Source organism: Rattus norvegicus, chromosome 12 (assembly GCF_021556685.1).
Source record: "Rattus norvegicus strain SHRSP/BbbUtx chromosome 12, alternate assembly SHRSP_T2T, whole genome shotgun sequence".
Classification (NCBI taxonomy): domain Eukaryota; kingdom Metazoa; phylum Chordata; class Mammalia; order Rodentia; family Muridae; genus Rattus; species Rattus norvegicus.
The window spans coordinates 19,150,279-19,166,198 of record NC_141545.1 but is presented as its reverse complement, the minus strand read 5'-3'; the positions used below and the strand labels follow the sequence as shown (position 1 = coordinate 19,166,198).

The 15,920-nt window shown below is 50.4% G+C and overlaps 1 protein-coding gene across 1 annotated transcript in view; it reads left to right on the top strand.

Annotated features, from left to right (window-relative positions):
* Nucleotides 1-15,920, top strand: part of Sdk1 (sidekick cell adhesion molecule 1) — a 983,759-nt gene that overhangs the window by 876,557 nt on the left and 91,282 nt on the right. The window contains 2 exon segments of the mRNA NM_001447264.1: nt 5,809-6,003; nt 11,200-11,401. Of these exon segments, the coding sequence (NP_001434193.1) occupies nt 5,809-6,003; nt 11,200-11,401 (397 nt within the window).

The following is a 15,920-nucleotide window of genomic DNA, read 5'->3' as shown; positions in this document are numbered from 1 at the left end:
AGCCCCTCCCTGGGGGATTCTAGGCAGGGCCTCTACCACTGAGCCACACCCCCAGCCCCTCCCTGGGGGATTCTAGGCAGGGCCTCTACCACTGAGCCACGCCCCCAGCCCCTCCCTGGGGGATTCTAGGCAGGGCCTCTACCACTGAGCCACGCCCCCAGCCCCTCCCTGGGGAATTCTAGGTAGGTGGTGTACCACTGAGATTTCCGTGTTGTTTATTTGGATATGCAGTCTTGCTATGTTGCCCTAGCTAGCCTTGAACTCGTTCTGAAGACCAGGCTTTCAACCTGCCTCATTCTGAGTAGCTGTGACTGCAGAATGGTTCAGGGGAGCTATGTGGTGCTTTGCCCTGGGGGCTGTCCACAGAGCTCTCTAGTCCAGCTAGGTGTATGGATTCAGGCAAAGGGAAAAGAACTTGGCCAGGGACAGGGGACTGCTTTCACTGCCTCTGCTTCTGCTCCTTTCCGCTGCTGCCACTTCAGTTGCTTGGGCTGGGCTGAGCCAACAGGAGACTGACTAGCCAGTGAGGAATACAAGGGAGCTTCTCCAAGTGGCAGTGTTACAGCTTTTATGACAGAAACTCTCATATGACGGAATAATTCCTGTACACCTGTTTCCTTCTGAACAGGATTCCTAAATACAGTTTTGGATGGGTCAGTGTCTGACAGCAGGTACTTCCTATTGGTTTGGCCTGAGAGCTTGGGAAGACCTCAGCTACATATTTTGGGGCGTGGTCCTGCTTCTTTGTCTGATCTGTCTTGAGCCTACCATGACCTGTGGTCACATCCTCACCTGTAGAGGAGGGGCTTGGGGCATTGCCCTATGTGACTGATCTGTCTCAAACCTCTCTACAGGGGGCTGTAGGGGGCTATAGCTACGAGAGAAGCCCCGATCTCCTAGGAGACTGGGAATATGCCTGCCATCCCTTTTAGGGTATCTGAGAATTTGACTTATTTCAACCAGGACCCTTCACAGCCCATTGCCCTACAGAGCTAGATTTTGCACTTTTTTTAATTAAAGAAAGAAGGCTTAAATCTAGTTTACTCCCATCCCCCTAAAAATACTGACAATAAAAACTGATTCCATGATTAGAGATATGCTTACAGTCAGAAGAATGGTGGGGCTTGAGAGATGGCTCAGTGGCTAAGAATGCCTATGGCTCTTGAAGAGGATCTGAGTTCAATTCCAGGAGCCCATGTTGGGTGACTCCCAACTGTAACCTCAGGAAATCTGGTGCTCCGTTCTGGACTCTAAGAGCACCTGCACACACACATGACATACGCCTGCACACATAACCTTAAATTACAGTTTTTAAAAATATATTTAAGAAAAAACAAAAAAGGCTTTAAAGTTGTAACATTCCCCTGGTCAGTGAAGAAGCAGGAAGTCTAAAATGTGTGCTTCCGTGCGGGATCCAACTTTAAAGTTACCTGCTCCATGCTGGACTGTCGTAGAAAATATTCAGTCTCAACCCGGGGACTCTAACCCACCTTTGATCACTCAGTTCCCCGATAAAAGACACACAGTGGTATTGTTTACAATAGCCTGAGTCAGCACCAGAGCTCGGCAGAGACATCTACCCTCCTTGCTGTTGGAATCTACTTGCCTATGGATAACCCTGGGTTCTTACTTACTATGTTTTATCTGGGCTGCTCTTCACTCTAATTGGCCAGCCCTTCCTCATGGCCATGCTTTCTTTCCTCCTAACCTATGGCGTCTTTCTTCTCTTCCCACCTTCTTCTCCCTCTCCCGGTGGTCTCCTTTGACCCCAAGTCCGGAAACACCCAGCTCTGCCTATCTCAGTTCTGCCCAACTAGAGGCCTTAGGTGTCTTTATTCACCAATCAGAAATAACTTGAGGTCAAGGTCACATAGTGTCACTTGGGTCTTCGTGTAGACTCACCTCTGGGACAACCAGGCCTTGGGGGCCCACCCTTAGCATTGCAATACATAGGAACAGACCAAACCTCAACTCTGGACTCCAAGTAAGCTTGCATCAGCTGTAGCTAACTTAATAGGCCTTACATGGTTAGGCATGGCCTGTTTTATGGCTAAGGTAAGAAAGGTTAAATGTTGGTCCTAGAGACACAGGGGCTGGGTCCGAGGCTTCTGTAGAACTGAGGCAGCATGGCTGGCTGATAGAAGGATGGGCCCTCAGGGAATACAAAAAACAAATAACAAAAAAATAAATAAATAAAACTTACGACAAAGTGACTGCAGGTGCAGCAAACAGCCCATAACTCCCTGGTGAGGGGGCAACCATGGCAACAGTATTGGCCAGCTGTAGACAATGGATACCTGGTGCTGTGACTTTTTTCTTGGTCACATGTGTTCATGCAAAACAACAACAGACTCAGCTCTCACCTCAAAGGGAGGTAGTTTATTCTGGAGCAAAATATCAAAGTATGGGCGTGGCCCCGGAACACAGATTTAGGTTATCCCCGATTACATATTCCAATGTGGTAACTAACGGTTATGGGTTCTCCTAGCAACGAGCGAAGAAGATCATGAGTCAGGACAGTTTTCAAATGTGTTGGTGGGAACCTCAGGTAGGCGGGTTCTAGCAGAGCGAAGTCACTGTCACAGGCGTCGGACGCTCTCTGATGACACGCTTAGCTTTGGGTGTTGGTTGTAAGTCAAGGGCTTGTTGGTACATTTCAGAGGGTTTAACCTAATCATCCCAGGCTGCCAGGCATGGATGCAGGCAGTAAATGCACTTTAGGGGCTGAGATAACCCAAGATAATTTGCCTGTAGACCTATGACGTCCATCTGTTGACAAGCACCAATGGTCTAATCAGTTATCAACCTTGGAGAATGTTTGACAAGGGGGAGGCTTTTTTTCCCCTTGGGATTGTCACTTAACCCATGGAATCTGAGAAATGGCCACGAGGTAAGTCCCGTGCTTGCACTGTGCCTGTGAGATTCAGCCTCTTACCTGGAGCACAGGGAACCTCAAACAGCCTGTGAGATGTAGCCTGTGGGACCTCCTTCGAGCCCAAGAGACAGAGGGTGTGGCTGTGGGGTCATTTTTCACGTGTCTAACAGTGGGGGATCTTACAGAGTCAGAGTCCTTCTCAGACACCTCTGCTCTGTAGAGCTGTGGAAGGTGCCAGGAGGGCCTCTTGCAGAGGGGGACTGCAGGGTACAGGACCTAAGCAGGTGCACCCACCATTAAGGCCCATGGGCTGTGTGAGCCCCAAGATACCCCACAAAAGTACAAACTTACTTAAAACATTACAGAAAGGTTTTATTGTGTTATTGATTTTTTTCAAGCTCTCAAAAATATTGCTTGTTGCACACATTCCAACCCATCCCCCACTTCCTCTTTTCTCCTCCCTCTCCCTCCACCTTTACCCCCTAGACAGCTTTCCTTGTACATATGTTTGTATGCATTATGAATACATATATGATTTCACGTATCTATGTAAAACCGGAGGACCACAAATAATCCCTCATTTGTGAGTTCTCAATATGATATGTGACTTTTATGACTGTTTTCAGTTAAATCCTTGCAGAGGACCTGGGTTTGATTCCCAGCGCCACACTGAGTACCTTAACCGCTGCCTGTAACCACAGTTGAAGGGGATCTGGTGCCCTCTTCTGGCGTCTGTGGATATTACACACACTTGGTGCACAGACAGCAGAGGAGAAACGTACACATGAATTCATTTGTTTTTAATGTCGCTGCCTAGGCAGCACATCTCCCTTAATCACTCCTATGTTGCCGGATACCTGGAATGGCTCCATAGCTGTGGCTGTGTGAACAGTGCCAGCTGTAAGACAGATATGCAAGTGTCTTTATCAACGTGGAGCCTTTAGGGTAAATGCCCAGGAGTTTTGGCCAAGCAGTGATTTTCTGTAACCTGATTGCATGGTTCTCAAGCATGAACTCTGTATCTGACAGCTTCTGTCACCGTGTTGAAAGGTTGAACATTCCTGGAAGCAAGCAAGAGCCAAGAGGGGCTGTCTTCTTTCTGGAAGCGTGGGTGGTTCTTTCTGGAAAAAAAAAAAAAAAAAAGTAGGACAGACCTGGGGCATCCATCAGCAGCAACCCTGGGCAAACTGTAACCTTTTTCCAGACGCATTGCCCCCGTGTGTTTGACCTGCTGGGGGCCACTGCCGTTAGCACTCACTGGAACAAGACTGTCGGAACCGTGTCCCCTGCACTTGGCTGTCCAGCCACTGTGACATCTCACTTTGTGGTGCTGGGTGTGCAAGAGTCTCTGAAGGCCTGAGGCTGTACTTCCCCATGACTGAGTGAGGTGTGAGAAGAGGTAGCCTAGGAGGTCTGGCCAGCCATCTCTAGGTTGCAGTCCTTGGTCAGTAAATAAGCTTGGAGCAACTGCTGGGAATCTCAGAACACTTGGATTCCATGACAGGGAGAAAAGCCCTCAGAGACCACGGCCAGTAAGGGGCCTGGGGTTAGCACCTCATACACACCATACATCACTCTGGACAAGGCTGAGGATTGTGTCACCTAGTCGATATGGCAATGACAGCCACCCTATTGATGACCCACGGTGAGTGGGTCTGAAAGTGAGGGTGTGCTCAGTCTGACCTCTATGTGGGTGTGTTCTGCTGGCCTCCATTGGAGGAGTGGAGGAGATGTACCATACAGTTGTGGAAATAGCCAGGCAGCTTAGAAACCCCTGGAGCTAAAGGCAAGGCCAGGAGGGCCAGGAGGACCAGGAGTAGCAGAAGTACTGCCTGAGGGCATGCAGGGCACTGACCGAGCTGTGCACTAGGAGGAGCCGTGCCTCCACAGGAGATGAGCAGCTGCCCCATTCTGGTCCCTGCAGAGGGCCCCCTTGCAGGCTGCCCCACAGAGCAGAGCCGTGGAGGACCTGCTCAGCTCGATGCTTTGCTTTTTCCCCTGCTGAGTCCCCATTGTTTAACGTGAACACTTGGGTTCTCATTAATTTTTTTTCTACACGTCACAGCACCCCATCCATTCTGGTTTTAATCAGAAGCCCAGACCACACGTGGTCCGGGAGCCCAGAAGGCAGTCTGCCCCACAGCTCACGGTTGGGTCTGGGAACTTGGCAAGGCTTCTTCCCAAGCCTGCAGGCAGACATCGGGGTTGCTTGGTTGGAGGGATTTGATCATTAATAATGTCTGATCAACCGTGACCCCTTCATAATCAAGAAACTCAGAGAGACACGCAGAGCCAGCCAAACCCGCTACTTTGGAAGGTGTTCAGCTCTTTAACACAGAACCTCCACGCTCAGGAGGCCTGGGAAGGGAGGCTGGGTGGCTGGAATTGTGGATGAGGGTGTGGGGAAGGCCTCGGAGGAGGAAACTAGGAAGGGAGTGAATAGTGCAAGTGTAACTATGCAGTAATCCGGCCACTGCGAGCAGTGTCAAATCGCCTGCTTCTCCTGCTGGGCTGAAGGGAAGGGCTGCACCATAGGAGGGGAGATGGAAGGGGGTGGAAGAGTGAGAGTCACAGGTTCATGACAACCTCCCGTGGGGAACAGTGCGGGGTCCTGGGTCTGGTTGCATTCTCTGGGCATGCAGCATCAGAGGAAAGACGAAGCTGTGTTCACCTCTTGTTCCTGTGAAGAATGAACTGTGAGACAAGTTTCACAGAGGACTGAGCTCAGATGCCCGGAGCTCATTGCCAGGGCTGTGACCTCCCTATCAATATGCACCCCACAGAGCTTCGGGAAGGAACAGAGAGAGGGCAAGCCGCCGTTTGGGTTTCCAATCTGGTCTGATGATGGGGGTGTCCAGAGTGTGTGTTTTCTGGGCAAGTAAAGAAATAAATGGCTGATATGACTTCCCTGACTCTGCTCCCTGCTCCCACAGGTTACCAGATCGCCTACCGCCTGGCCAGCGGCAGTCCTCACACCTTCACCACTGTTGAGGTGGGTGCCACCGTGCGGCAGTTCACGGCCACAGAGCTGGCCCCGGAGTCTGCGTACATCTTCAGACTGTCTGCTAAGACGAGACAGGGCTGGGGCGAGCCCCTGGAGGCCACAGTTATCACCACGGAGAAGAGAGGTAAGCCCCCAGGCCCAAATCTGACTGTAGACTGCAAGGCACACAGCAGTCCTCACTCCCACTCTTGCCCACAGGGTCTAGAAGCCTGGGCAAGACAGGGAGCTAGGCAGATTAGCTTTTTCACTTCTTAACCTGTGTACCGTATTTGTGTGTATGTGTTCAGTGTGTGTGCGGGTACTCATGCACATGTGTGTGCATCTCTGTGGAGGCTGAAGATGGGGTGTCTTTGCTCCTAAGGCTCTCCACCTTATTTTTTTGAGACAGTGTTTCATTGAGCCTAGAGCTAACTCCATAGGATAGGTTGGCTAGTTAAAGACATGGGCCATGGTGTCTTTAATACAGTTCCTCATGTTGCGGTGACCTCCCCAACCATTAAATTATTTTTGTTGCTACTTCATAACTGTAAGTGTGCTGCTTCTATGAACTTTAATGTAAACATCTGTGGTTTTTTGATGGCCTTAGGCAACCCCTGTGAGAGGGTTGTTCAGCCCCCAAAGGGTCTTCTTGGCCCACAGGTTGAGAATCTCTAGTCTGGTAAGTGTGAGCCCTTGAAGTCACCAGCCGCTCGCTGTCTAATGTTTTAGACTGCGTCCCTCTCGTGAGCACACTCACAGTAGGTGTTTTCTGAAAAGCTGTATCCTTGGCCACTGTCCTTTGGAGACACTTACCCTGCTCCATGCTGAGGGCCAGGTGTGTGGTGTACCTTGTACATACCTTCCCTCAGGGACATCCTGATTTCACAGAAGAGGAGGATGGGCAACTGAGGCACTTTTATTGATCTGCACCAGTACAGCTGCCTCAGACCACCACAGGGCCAGCTCCTCCTGTGATAGTCTGGGTTGGATCCTATCTCAGCAGGCTCTTAACCCGCAACCTGAGCCTCACGCTAGAGCAGCAGTTCCCAACCTCCCTAATGCCGTGACCCTTAAGTACAGTTCCTCGTGCTGTGGTGAACCATACAAGTATTTTGTGGCTACTTCATAACTGCCATTTGGCTAGTGTTGTGAGTCATAATGTAAATATCTGATATGTGGGGGTCGGGGAGCACAACCCACAGGTTGGGAACCACTGTTCTAGAACCTTCCACGGCAGCCCAATCGGCCTCTCTTCGGAAGTCATACCTCCAGGCATAGGTGATATGCCTCCTTTCCTGACCACATAGGGCACAGCCAACAGACAAATGTAAGAATTCCACCAAGATTCAGCTTGGAGAACCAGAGCGTTTATTGGGTCTGCTTACCTTGCACAGAGGGTGGGGTTTCACTCACAAGTGTGTTGGTGACCCTTGAACAGCGTCATCACTCGTATCACGCACAGTGATGACTTCATGGAGGAGTCTCCCTTTAGTCAGCCTTCTACTTCCTGTGTAATCTAGCATCTACCAGGATCACTTGCAGCTAGCTGGGGGGGGGGGGAGGGAATAATGGGCTGGAATCCCAGATGAGGGTCCCACGACCCTTCTATGTTCCATCTACTAAGGAGTGTCACCAGCTCCATCACTATTCATATAACTAATACTATATTATTCTGCTTGGTTACTTACTGTGGCTACCAATCCAAGATAATCTCTACTCTAAAATAACAGTGTTGTGCCCACAAGAAAGAGAGCCACACAAGGGAGGCTGCCATCACAGCCAGACCCAGTGGTCCGGGGAACTGGGCCAGAAAGGTTCACGGGAGAAGCCCTGAGCTCAAGGCTCAGAACTGTGAGGCCTTGGCAAACCCTTCCCCTCTCTTTGCTATGGCCCTGGCTTGGGATGCCTGTGTGGGTCACTTAGCACAGTGCCCAGGACAGCCGAGCACTCTCCCTCTCGTCAACATGGCTCTCAGGGTGTGATGTAAATATTCAACCAACAGGTATGAGTGTCACTGTGGCATTGGGATGATGTTTATTACAGGATTGAAAACAGATCATCTCAGGGAGCAAGGAGTCAAACTCAGAGCGCTTCAATCTAAGCGGAAGGAGGCCGGCATGGAGCTTTTATCTTGCTCTGGCTACCTCCAAGCATCACCTCCTCTGCTCCCAAACCCAGCTCTCACCAAAGCCTCCTAAGGTTTTATCAGAGAGGAAACCAAGTCTCCGTCCCAGGAGAAGCCTGCTGGGTGAAGAATGGGTCATGCTGCCCCGAGACCCACTGTGCCTGCCTTGTGCGCTGACACAATCATTCCTCATCTTTGCACAGTCAGGCCTCACCTCCCATGCTCTGAACCAGCAAGTTCCCAGCAGACCCGAGGTCCATTGACCTTCCCCGACTGAGCCCGGCTCCTTCCAATGGCTGCAGCCTGGTCAGGCCACCTGCCTTCCGGGAGTCACCAAGCTGAGCATACCCTGTTTCCAGGGTTTTCCCAGCCTCAGGCTGACACTCAGCCTTTCATTACCATGACACAATATTCCCGAAAAACAACTTAAAGGAGAAAGGTTAACCTTGGCTCGTATGTGTTCAAAATATTGCTGTGTTGGCTGGGACTGCGGAGTTAGAGAGATCTTTGTTTAAGGGGCCCAGGCACCCCTACCAAAGGTTTAATCTTCCCAGCAGGGGCTTGTCAGCTCTAGGAGGTGTGGGACAGCCTGATCTCTCTAAGATAGTCTAAATGCAGGCAGGTTCATCAAATGGCCCACACTGGCCTTGAACTCCAGATCCTCCTGCTTTTGCCTCTTTTTTGTCGTTGTTCATGTTGTTGACACTGTTGTTGATAATGATGTTGTGGTCGTGATGGTAGTGGTGGGAGTTAGTTGGTTTGGTTTGGTTTTTGAGACAGGGTTTCTCTGTGTAGCCCTGACTATCCTGGAACACACTCTGTAGACCAGGCTGTCCTTGAACTCAGAGACCCGCCTGTCTCTGCCTCTCAAGTGCTGGGATTAAAGCCTGTGCTGCCGTCACCTAGCCTGTTTCTATTAGACATTGGGGCTGAAGTGTATGCCATTACACCTAGCTGTAGTGGGTACATAGACCAAACGCATGCCTTGTTTATGCTGGGCAAACACTAGACCAGCTGAGCTACAGCCACAGCACATTTGGAAAGATGTCCCCCTCCCCCTCTCTGGAAGCCAGCATCTTGCTCCTCCTTGCAGACGTGCATGTTTTACCACTGAGTTTCCCAACTGCTGACGCCCCTCCTGTTAGCCAGGCACATGTGTAGGGCTTCTCTACCATATCCCTGTTGCTTCTGACCTTTCGAGTGGATGCTCTTACTGGGTCCTTTGCAGGAGGATGAGCGTGAACTCAGAGTACTGATGTGACCTTCAACGCCTATGGCACCTGGATCGGGGGACCAGGAGCCTAAAGATGGGTGCTAGGAGGGCCCTCCAGGGATTGGAGGCTGCAGTCTGGTCACCAGAGTGCTTAATAGTGTTTTCAAGAACTGGTGACAAGGGCCTTTGCTCTAAAGACTCTCAGACAACCACCTTTCCTTCTTCCTGAGGTCGTGCGTTCTATAGAAATGCTCAACACTGCATGCGTGTGAATGTTCGTATGTATACTTGTTTGTGTGAGTACGTACATGTGAGTGAGTGTTTGCAAGCATGTGTAGGTTATACATGTGACTTGGTAGAGTGCTGACTCAGATATCATTCCTTGAGACACTCTACCTTATTCTCTGAGACAGGGTTTCCCACTGGCTTGGCACTTGCTGATTTGGCTAGGCTAACTGGCCATCGAGCCACAGCCTGTCCCTACCTCCCCAGATTATAAGCATGAGCTATTCCTCTGGGCAGCTTTGCGCACAGGTTGTAGGGATCCAACCCTGGTTCTCATGCTTGTACCAGAATTACCTTACCAGCTGAGCTATCTCTCCAACTCATCAATCCTTTGCTAAGGATGAATGAAGGTCTTGCCAGCCCTTATAGGGCTTGAGTCGGATCCACATGAACACATACAAACACCCTTCTGTGGTGAACCACTGAAGCCTGGTTATGCCAGCCACCACAGGCCCACTGCTCCCTACACCAGCACCCCTAACGCAAGACTTAGGGACAGGAAGCCAGAGCCATTTCCTGTGGCAGTATGGCCATAGAAGGCTTTTGAAACTGAGAGGGAGCCCAGCTTTTTCTCCGGCCTGCAGAAATCAGGCCTCCAGCCAGCGTATGCATTCACAGCCAGGCCTGTTGATTGAACCAGATCGAAGCGCCTCTCACAGCCCTGTCACAGTGGGGCCCACAATCGATGGCTGCTTTATTACACGTCACACATTTTAATCAGAATCAATAATCCCCATGATAAACAATTAAACAATTATTTCTCCCTCTATGGAGTTCCTCTGTTGAAATCAATGGGGGACAGAAAGAAACACAGTCTCAGGCACATGGTACCCATTCAAGACCAAGGCAGGCCTCAGGTATCCTACATTTTAACCCTTCCACGAGGGTCTCCCACATCCCCACCCCACACTTGCCTTCCACCTCCCAAGAGAACCCAGTAGAGGCCTTTCTTGTCTTAGACTCAGGTTAACTATAAAGAAAAAGAAATTAGGCTTTAAGGATCAGCTAAGCCTCCAAATCAGACAGTGTGCAAAGGAGGCTTTGAAAGAGCATTGCCTGAGATGTCGGCCGGCTGTCATCCAGACACACTCACCCTTGCTGGTAGGGGCTGGGGCCTTCTGGCTGGTTCTGCTGTGTGAACAAGTCCTCCTTGCAAGTCAGACCTGATCTGGTGTATCCAATGTCAGCTGTAAGATAACCTCCTCTCCCAAACTGAGAACTTGCTTTTCTTTCTTTGTGAGCACAGGAGGGGAAACACGCTTATACATGTGTTCACATGTGGGGGACTACATGTGTGAGTGCACATAGAAGTCAGGCCAGCCTTGTGTGTTGGTTTCCTTCCTCAGGTACCAGCTACTCCGTTTCTTAAGACAGATTAGGTCTTAATTCTTAAGACAGGTCTCAGTGGGACCTGAAATTCTCCCATTAGGTGAGGCTGGCTGGCCGGTAAACCCCAGCCAGGGGTCTTTTCCAGCTCTCTAGAACTGGAATTGAAAGAATGCACCATTATGTCCCAATTTTTGTGTGGGATCTGGGTATTGGTCGTGGGTCCCCATGCTTGCATGGCAAGTACGTGTCCTGCTAAGCTAGGCCTACTCTCTAGCCTCAGGACTTCCTTTCCCGGTGCCTGTCCCGCACAGGGTCTCTCACCAGCAATCATCAGGGGCAGTAAGGAATGGTCTCTCCGAGTACCAGCTTTTCTTTTCCTCTGGTTGCAGAGAGGCCAGCGCCCCCTAGAGAGCTCCTGGTACCCCAGGCAGAAGTGACAGCACGTAGCCTCCGGCTCCAGTGGGTCCCTGGCAGCGATGGGGCCTCCCCGATCCGGTACTTTACCGTGCAGGTGCGAGAGCTGCCGGGTGGAGAATGGCAGACCTACTCCTCGTCTATCAGCCACGAGGCCACACTCTGTGCTGTTGAAAGGTACTGTGGAGTGGATGGTGGGGAGGTGGGGTAGGGTGGGGAGCAGAGGGGATGGGGGAGGAGAAGGGGTGGGGAAGATGGAGGAAGCAGGGGGAGCAGAGGAGGAAGGGCGAGGGTAGGAGGTGCAGGGAGAGCAGGGGAACTGGGGGGGAGGCGGGGGAGTTGGGGAGGAGGGGTAAGAGGGGCAGGGGGTGCAGAGGGAACAGGGAGAGTAGGGGGAGTGGGGAGAGTGGAGGGGGCAAAGGACAAGGGTACTGGGAGAAGCGGGGGAGGGGCTGAGGGGCAGGGGCACGGTGGGTGTGGGTGGGGGTGGGATGTGGGGCAGCGGCTGAGAAGCATTCAGTATTCATCTTTCTGAACCTGGAGTCTAAGTCATTTGTCTCCCTACTGTGACAAAACAAAACAAAACAAAATAGAGACAAACAAACAAACAACAACAAAAACTGTTGAAAGCAGCCTAAGGGAAGAAGTATTTATTCTGGTTCCCAGTTTGAGGCAGTCACTCAGGGCCTTGAAGGCATGGGGCAGGAGCTTCAAGCCTCTAGTCCTATCATTATCCTGTCATACTACATACTACATACTACATGCTACATACTACATACTACATACTAGCCTGTCAGCAGGCTCCTCTCAGTCATTCACCATTCAAGGACCCAGCCCCTGGAATGGTGCCAGTCATACTTAGAGTGGGTCTCCACACACCAATTAACCCAATGTAGGTGACCCGCTGCAGGCATTCCCTGAGGTGTGACGCCAGGGTGATTCTAGAGTCTGTCAGGTTGGGAGTGAATGTTACCCATCACGCTGGGTTACCCAACTTGATCTAATATTTAAGTAGCGAGTGTCCTGTTCATACGTATTCACTGTCGGTGTGTATGAGATGCCCCTCCCCTTCGCCTTGTCCCACCCTTCCTTCCACACCTATATCTCTCCTTCCTCTTCCATAACCACCTCTCCACCACAGAGCCTCCTTTTAGCCTCTCTTGGACCCCTTTATGATTTCCTGTCTCCCATACAAAATACACGTGTATAAAAGTTAGGAGTTGTGATCTGAGCATGATAGAGAACATGTTGAAATGCTAACGGAAAAAAACCTATTTTTTTAATTAATAAAAAAATTAATTTAAAGGTATTAGAAGAAAAAGGGCCCCTACTCACCAGAGGGCCCTTACTCTGAAAGTCTCCACCATGGCCCTGTCCAGCTCACACAGTAGGTGTCTGTGTGTCCAAGGAGATGTCCTACTGAGAGCTAGCCCCCTGTCTCTGTTGACACTTTCCATACCAGGGACCCCAAATCTTCAGGGATCCTATATTCCAGATGGGCTACACCCCGGCCCAAGGACTTGGGAGGCAAGAAGAATGGGGCTGAACCCATGCTCCAGTACCCCCAAAAGCAGATCCTGGGAAAGAGGCGGTGGGAAGGAGATGGGTGAATGAATGGAGGTGAAGGCCCAAAACACCACTTCTCTTTGAGGCATAACAACTCTACCCCTTTGTCTGGTCATGTGAAAGACAAAATAAAAAGTTTAGTCCTGCTTTCCAAGCATTCTGAGTATCCACAGACACTGTGCTTGGTAAGGGGGGACCCTGGTTTCAAGACAGGCAGTTTCATTTACTTCAAAGGAGAACTGTCAGTTTCCTAGTGGGCAAGAACCAGAAGGGAAGCCTGTCTCGGACAGCCGTTTTTGTCCACTGTCATGGTGTCACCCCTAATAATCCCAGCAGCTAAGTATACTTCTATCTGCCTCATGAGATCGGCTAGAGGAAAGACAAGAGTTAAACTGTGGAGATCTGGTGCCTCTCTGCTCAAGTGACTGGAGCCCAGAGCACAGCATGAGGGTGGGATGGGAGCTGCTGACATCGTGATACGTGCAGAACTACTTGTATTCCCGAGACCGTGAATTTAGCCCTTGGGGAGGGACACTGGACTGCAGACTGTGTCTTAACTGTCCTAGGATCTCCATGGCTGTGAAGAGACACTGTGACTGAAATATAAAGCAGCAGACCAGGTGTCATTTCACTGGGGCTGGCTTACGGTTTCAGAGACTTAGTCCATTGTCCTCATGGAGGGCAGTAAACAGACCTTCATGTACTGGAGACAGAGCTGAGATTCTACAGCTTGGTGCAAAGGCAGCAGAATAAGACTGTGTCACTGGGTGTGGCTTGAGTACACATGACCTCAAAGCCCCGCCTCCACAGTGACGCACTTCCTCCAACAAGACCATGCCTCCTAATAGTGTTACACCCCAAGGGTCAAGCATTCAAACACAGGAGTCTGTGGGGACCACACCTATTCCAACCACCACCGTTACCCACAGCACAACACTTTCTGAAGGGCTTTGGCAGTGCAGGTAAAACTCACATGTGAACATCCACAGTTCTAGCTCATGCTAGATGATGTGACCATGGCTCACAAGGCATTACAGAGCAGTATATTAGTAGAGTTCAGTCCCTGTGCTGTGAGGTCTCCTTATTTCCTGCATCTTGGATACTGAGGAAACAGATGTCAATCTATCTCAAAACTGTGCCTTAATGTGACTTGTACAACATCTGGGTTTGGAAGGCAAGGCATACCTGTGCAAAGGGCCAGGGGACACTTCCCACAGTGTGGGTAAATTTCACCTCACCCACAGAGGCAGGGAGAGAGAACTTTTCCAGAAGGCAAAGAGAAAGTAGCATTTATTAATTGTCCACTATGTGCCAAGACCCTTAGATGACTGATGGCGATTTAGTGTTCACAAATGGTCTTAGGGGCTCTGAGCTCCATTTTTACAGCTGAACCAAGTGAAACCCATAAAAATCAAATGACTCGGGGTTGGGGATTTAGCTCAGTGATAGAGCACTTGCCTAGCAAGTGCAAGGCCCTGGGTTCGGTCCCCAGCTCCGAAAAAAAGAAAAAGGAAAAAAAAAAAAAATCAAACGACTCACCCTGGCTGGTAACATTGGAGCTACATTTAGATTCTGCTTGGCCAACCCCACAGGAGAGGCTCAGGTTGCCCTGGAGGAGTGAGGAAGCATGTAGGGGAGTTCAAAGGGCAGGCCTTTCTCTCCTTTATCAGGGAGTCCTTGAGGCAGGATTGACCCTGGCAGGATGGAGGCATGGGTTGGGACTGAGATGGGAGGGAGTGGGCATAGTGGGGTCAGCTATGATCAGAGGTGACATCAGCAGGAGTGGGCGGGGCCAGATGTGTTTGCACATAGGATGCTAGTTCCAGGGAACTAGAGCCAGCTACAGCCAGCGAAGCTGTAGGCCAGGACAGGGTCATGATCACCAGTCACCATCATGACAGTTCTCTTCTGAGTCGTAAGACTCCCTGCAGGTACTCAAGAAAGAGTGATCCGTGGTCCACTCCAGGGGAATCAGCATCCTCTATGGTCTCTGAGACATCTGTCACGTGTGTGGTGCACATACACACATTCAGGCTCTGACACATCTGTAAACATGTGTGGTGCACATATACATACTCAGGCTCATACACATATACATAATAAAGACAATATAAATCTTTGAGCTGGAGAGATGGCTCAGTGATTAAAATCACTTACTTCACTTGCAGAGGACTGGGTTCAGATCCCAGCACCCACATCAGGTGACTCTCAACTGCCCATAACGCTAGTTCTTAGGGATCTGACATTCTCTTCTGGTTTCCATGGCACCTGCATGCACATACGTGCACACACAAACATTAAATACGTAGATAAATAAATATTCCTCCCCCTGCCCCTAGCAACTCCCAGAAGCTCCCCAGGATTGGGTGGTCAAGGCTGGAGAACATCAACCCCATCCAAGCTGGCATTTTGGCTACTTGACCTTGTGTACATTACCCCGGCTGCTGTGAGTTCCTGTGTGACAGCCATGCAGTGTCCCAGAGGCAGCATTTCACAGTGCTCCTCCCCACCCTCCAGCTCTCCCGTTCCTCCTGCGTCCTCGTTCACAGTGTTCTCCAGGCCGTAAGGGAGCCTATGGATGTATAGTTTAGGTCTAAATACTCAGTCTTTGATTTGTAGTACGTGACAAGTTATTCCCCCATCCCATGTTAAGTACTGCCCTCTGCCAAAAGAAGCTTCTTTCATCAAGGCTGAGAGAAGCCCAGGTCTGTGGGTTCAAACATAAATATTTAGGAGACATTTTGAAAGCATGACCACTGAGGAAAATGCAGCTATACGTTCTAGCCATACATGACCTCCTCAGCTATGGACTTTTGTCCAAGGGGCACAATTCTGTCTGGAAGGTCAGTATTACAGCATATGGCACGTACCCTCTTCTTCTACCTTCCCAAGAGGACTTGGAGCAGCGCTGTCACCATAATGTGTTCATTTCTTCAGCAAAGTATTATCGAACCTCTCAGTGCTTAAGGGGCAGGAATGCCTGAGGACGCCCTGGCCTCATCTTTAGGGATGGAGAATGATAGTGTGGCCATGATAAAGAAGCCACAGGAGGGCCACGGATGTGGCTCAGTTGGCCGGGTGCTTGTCTGGCATACACAACACTCTGGATACCATTCCAACACTACATAGA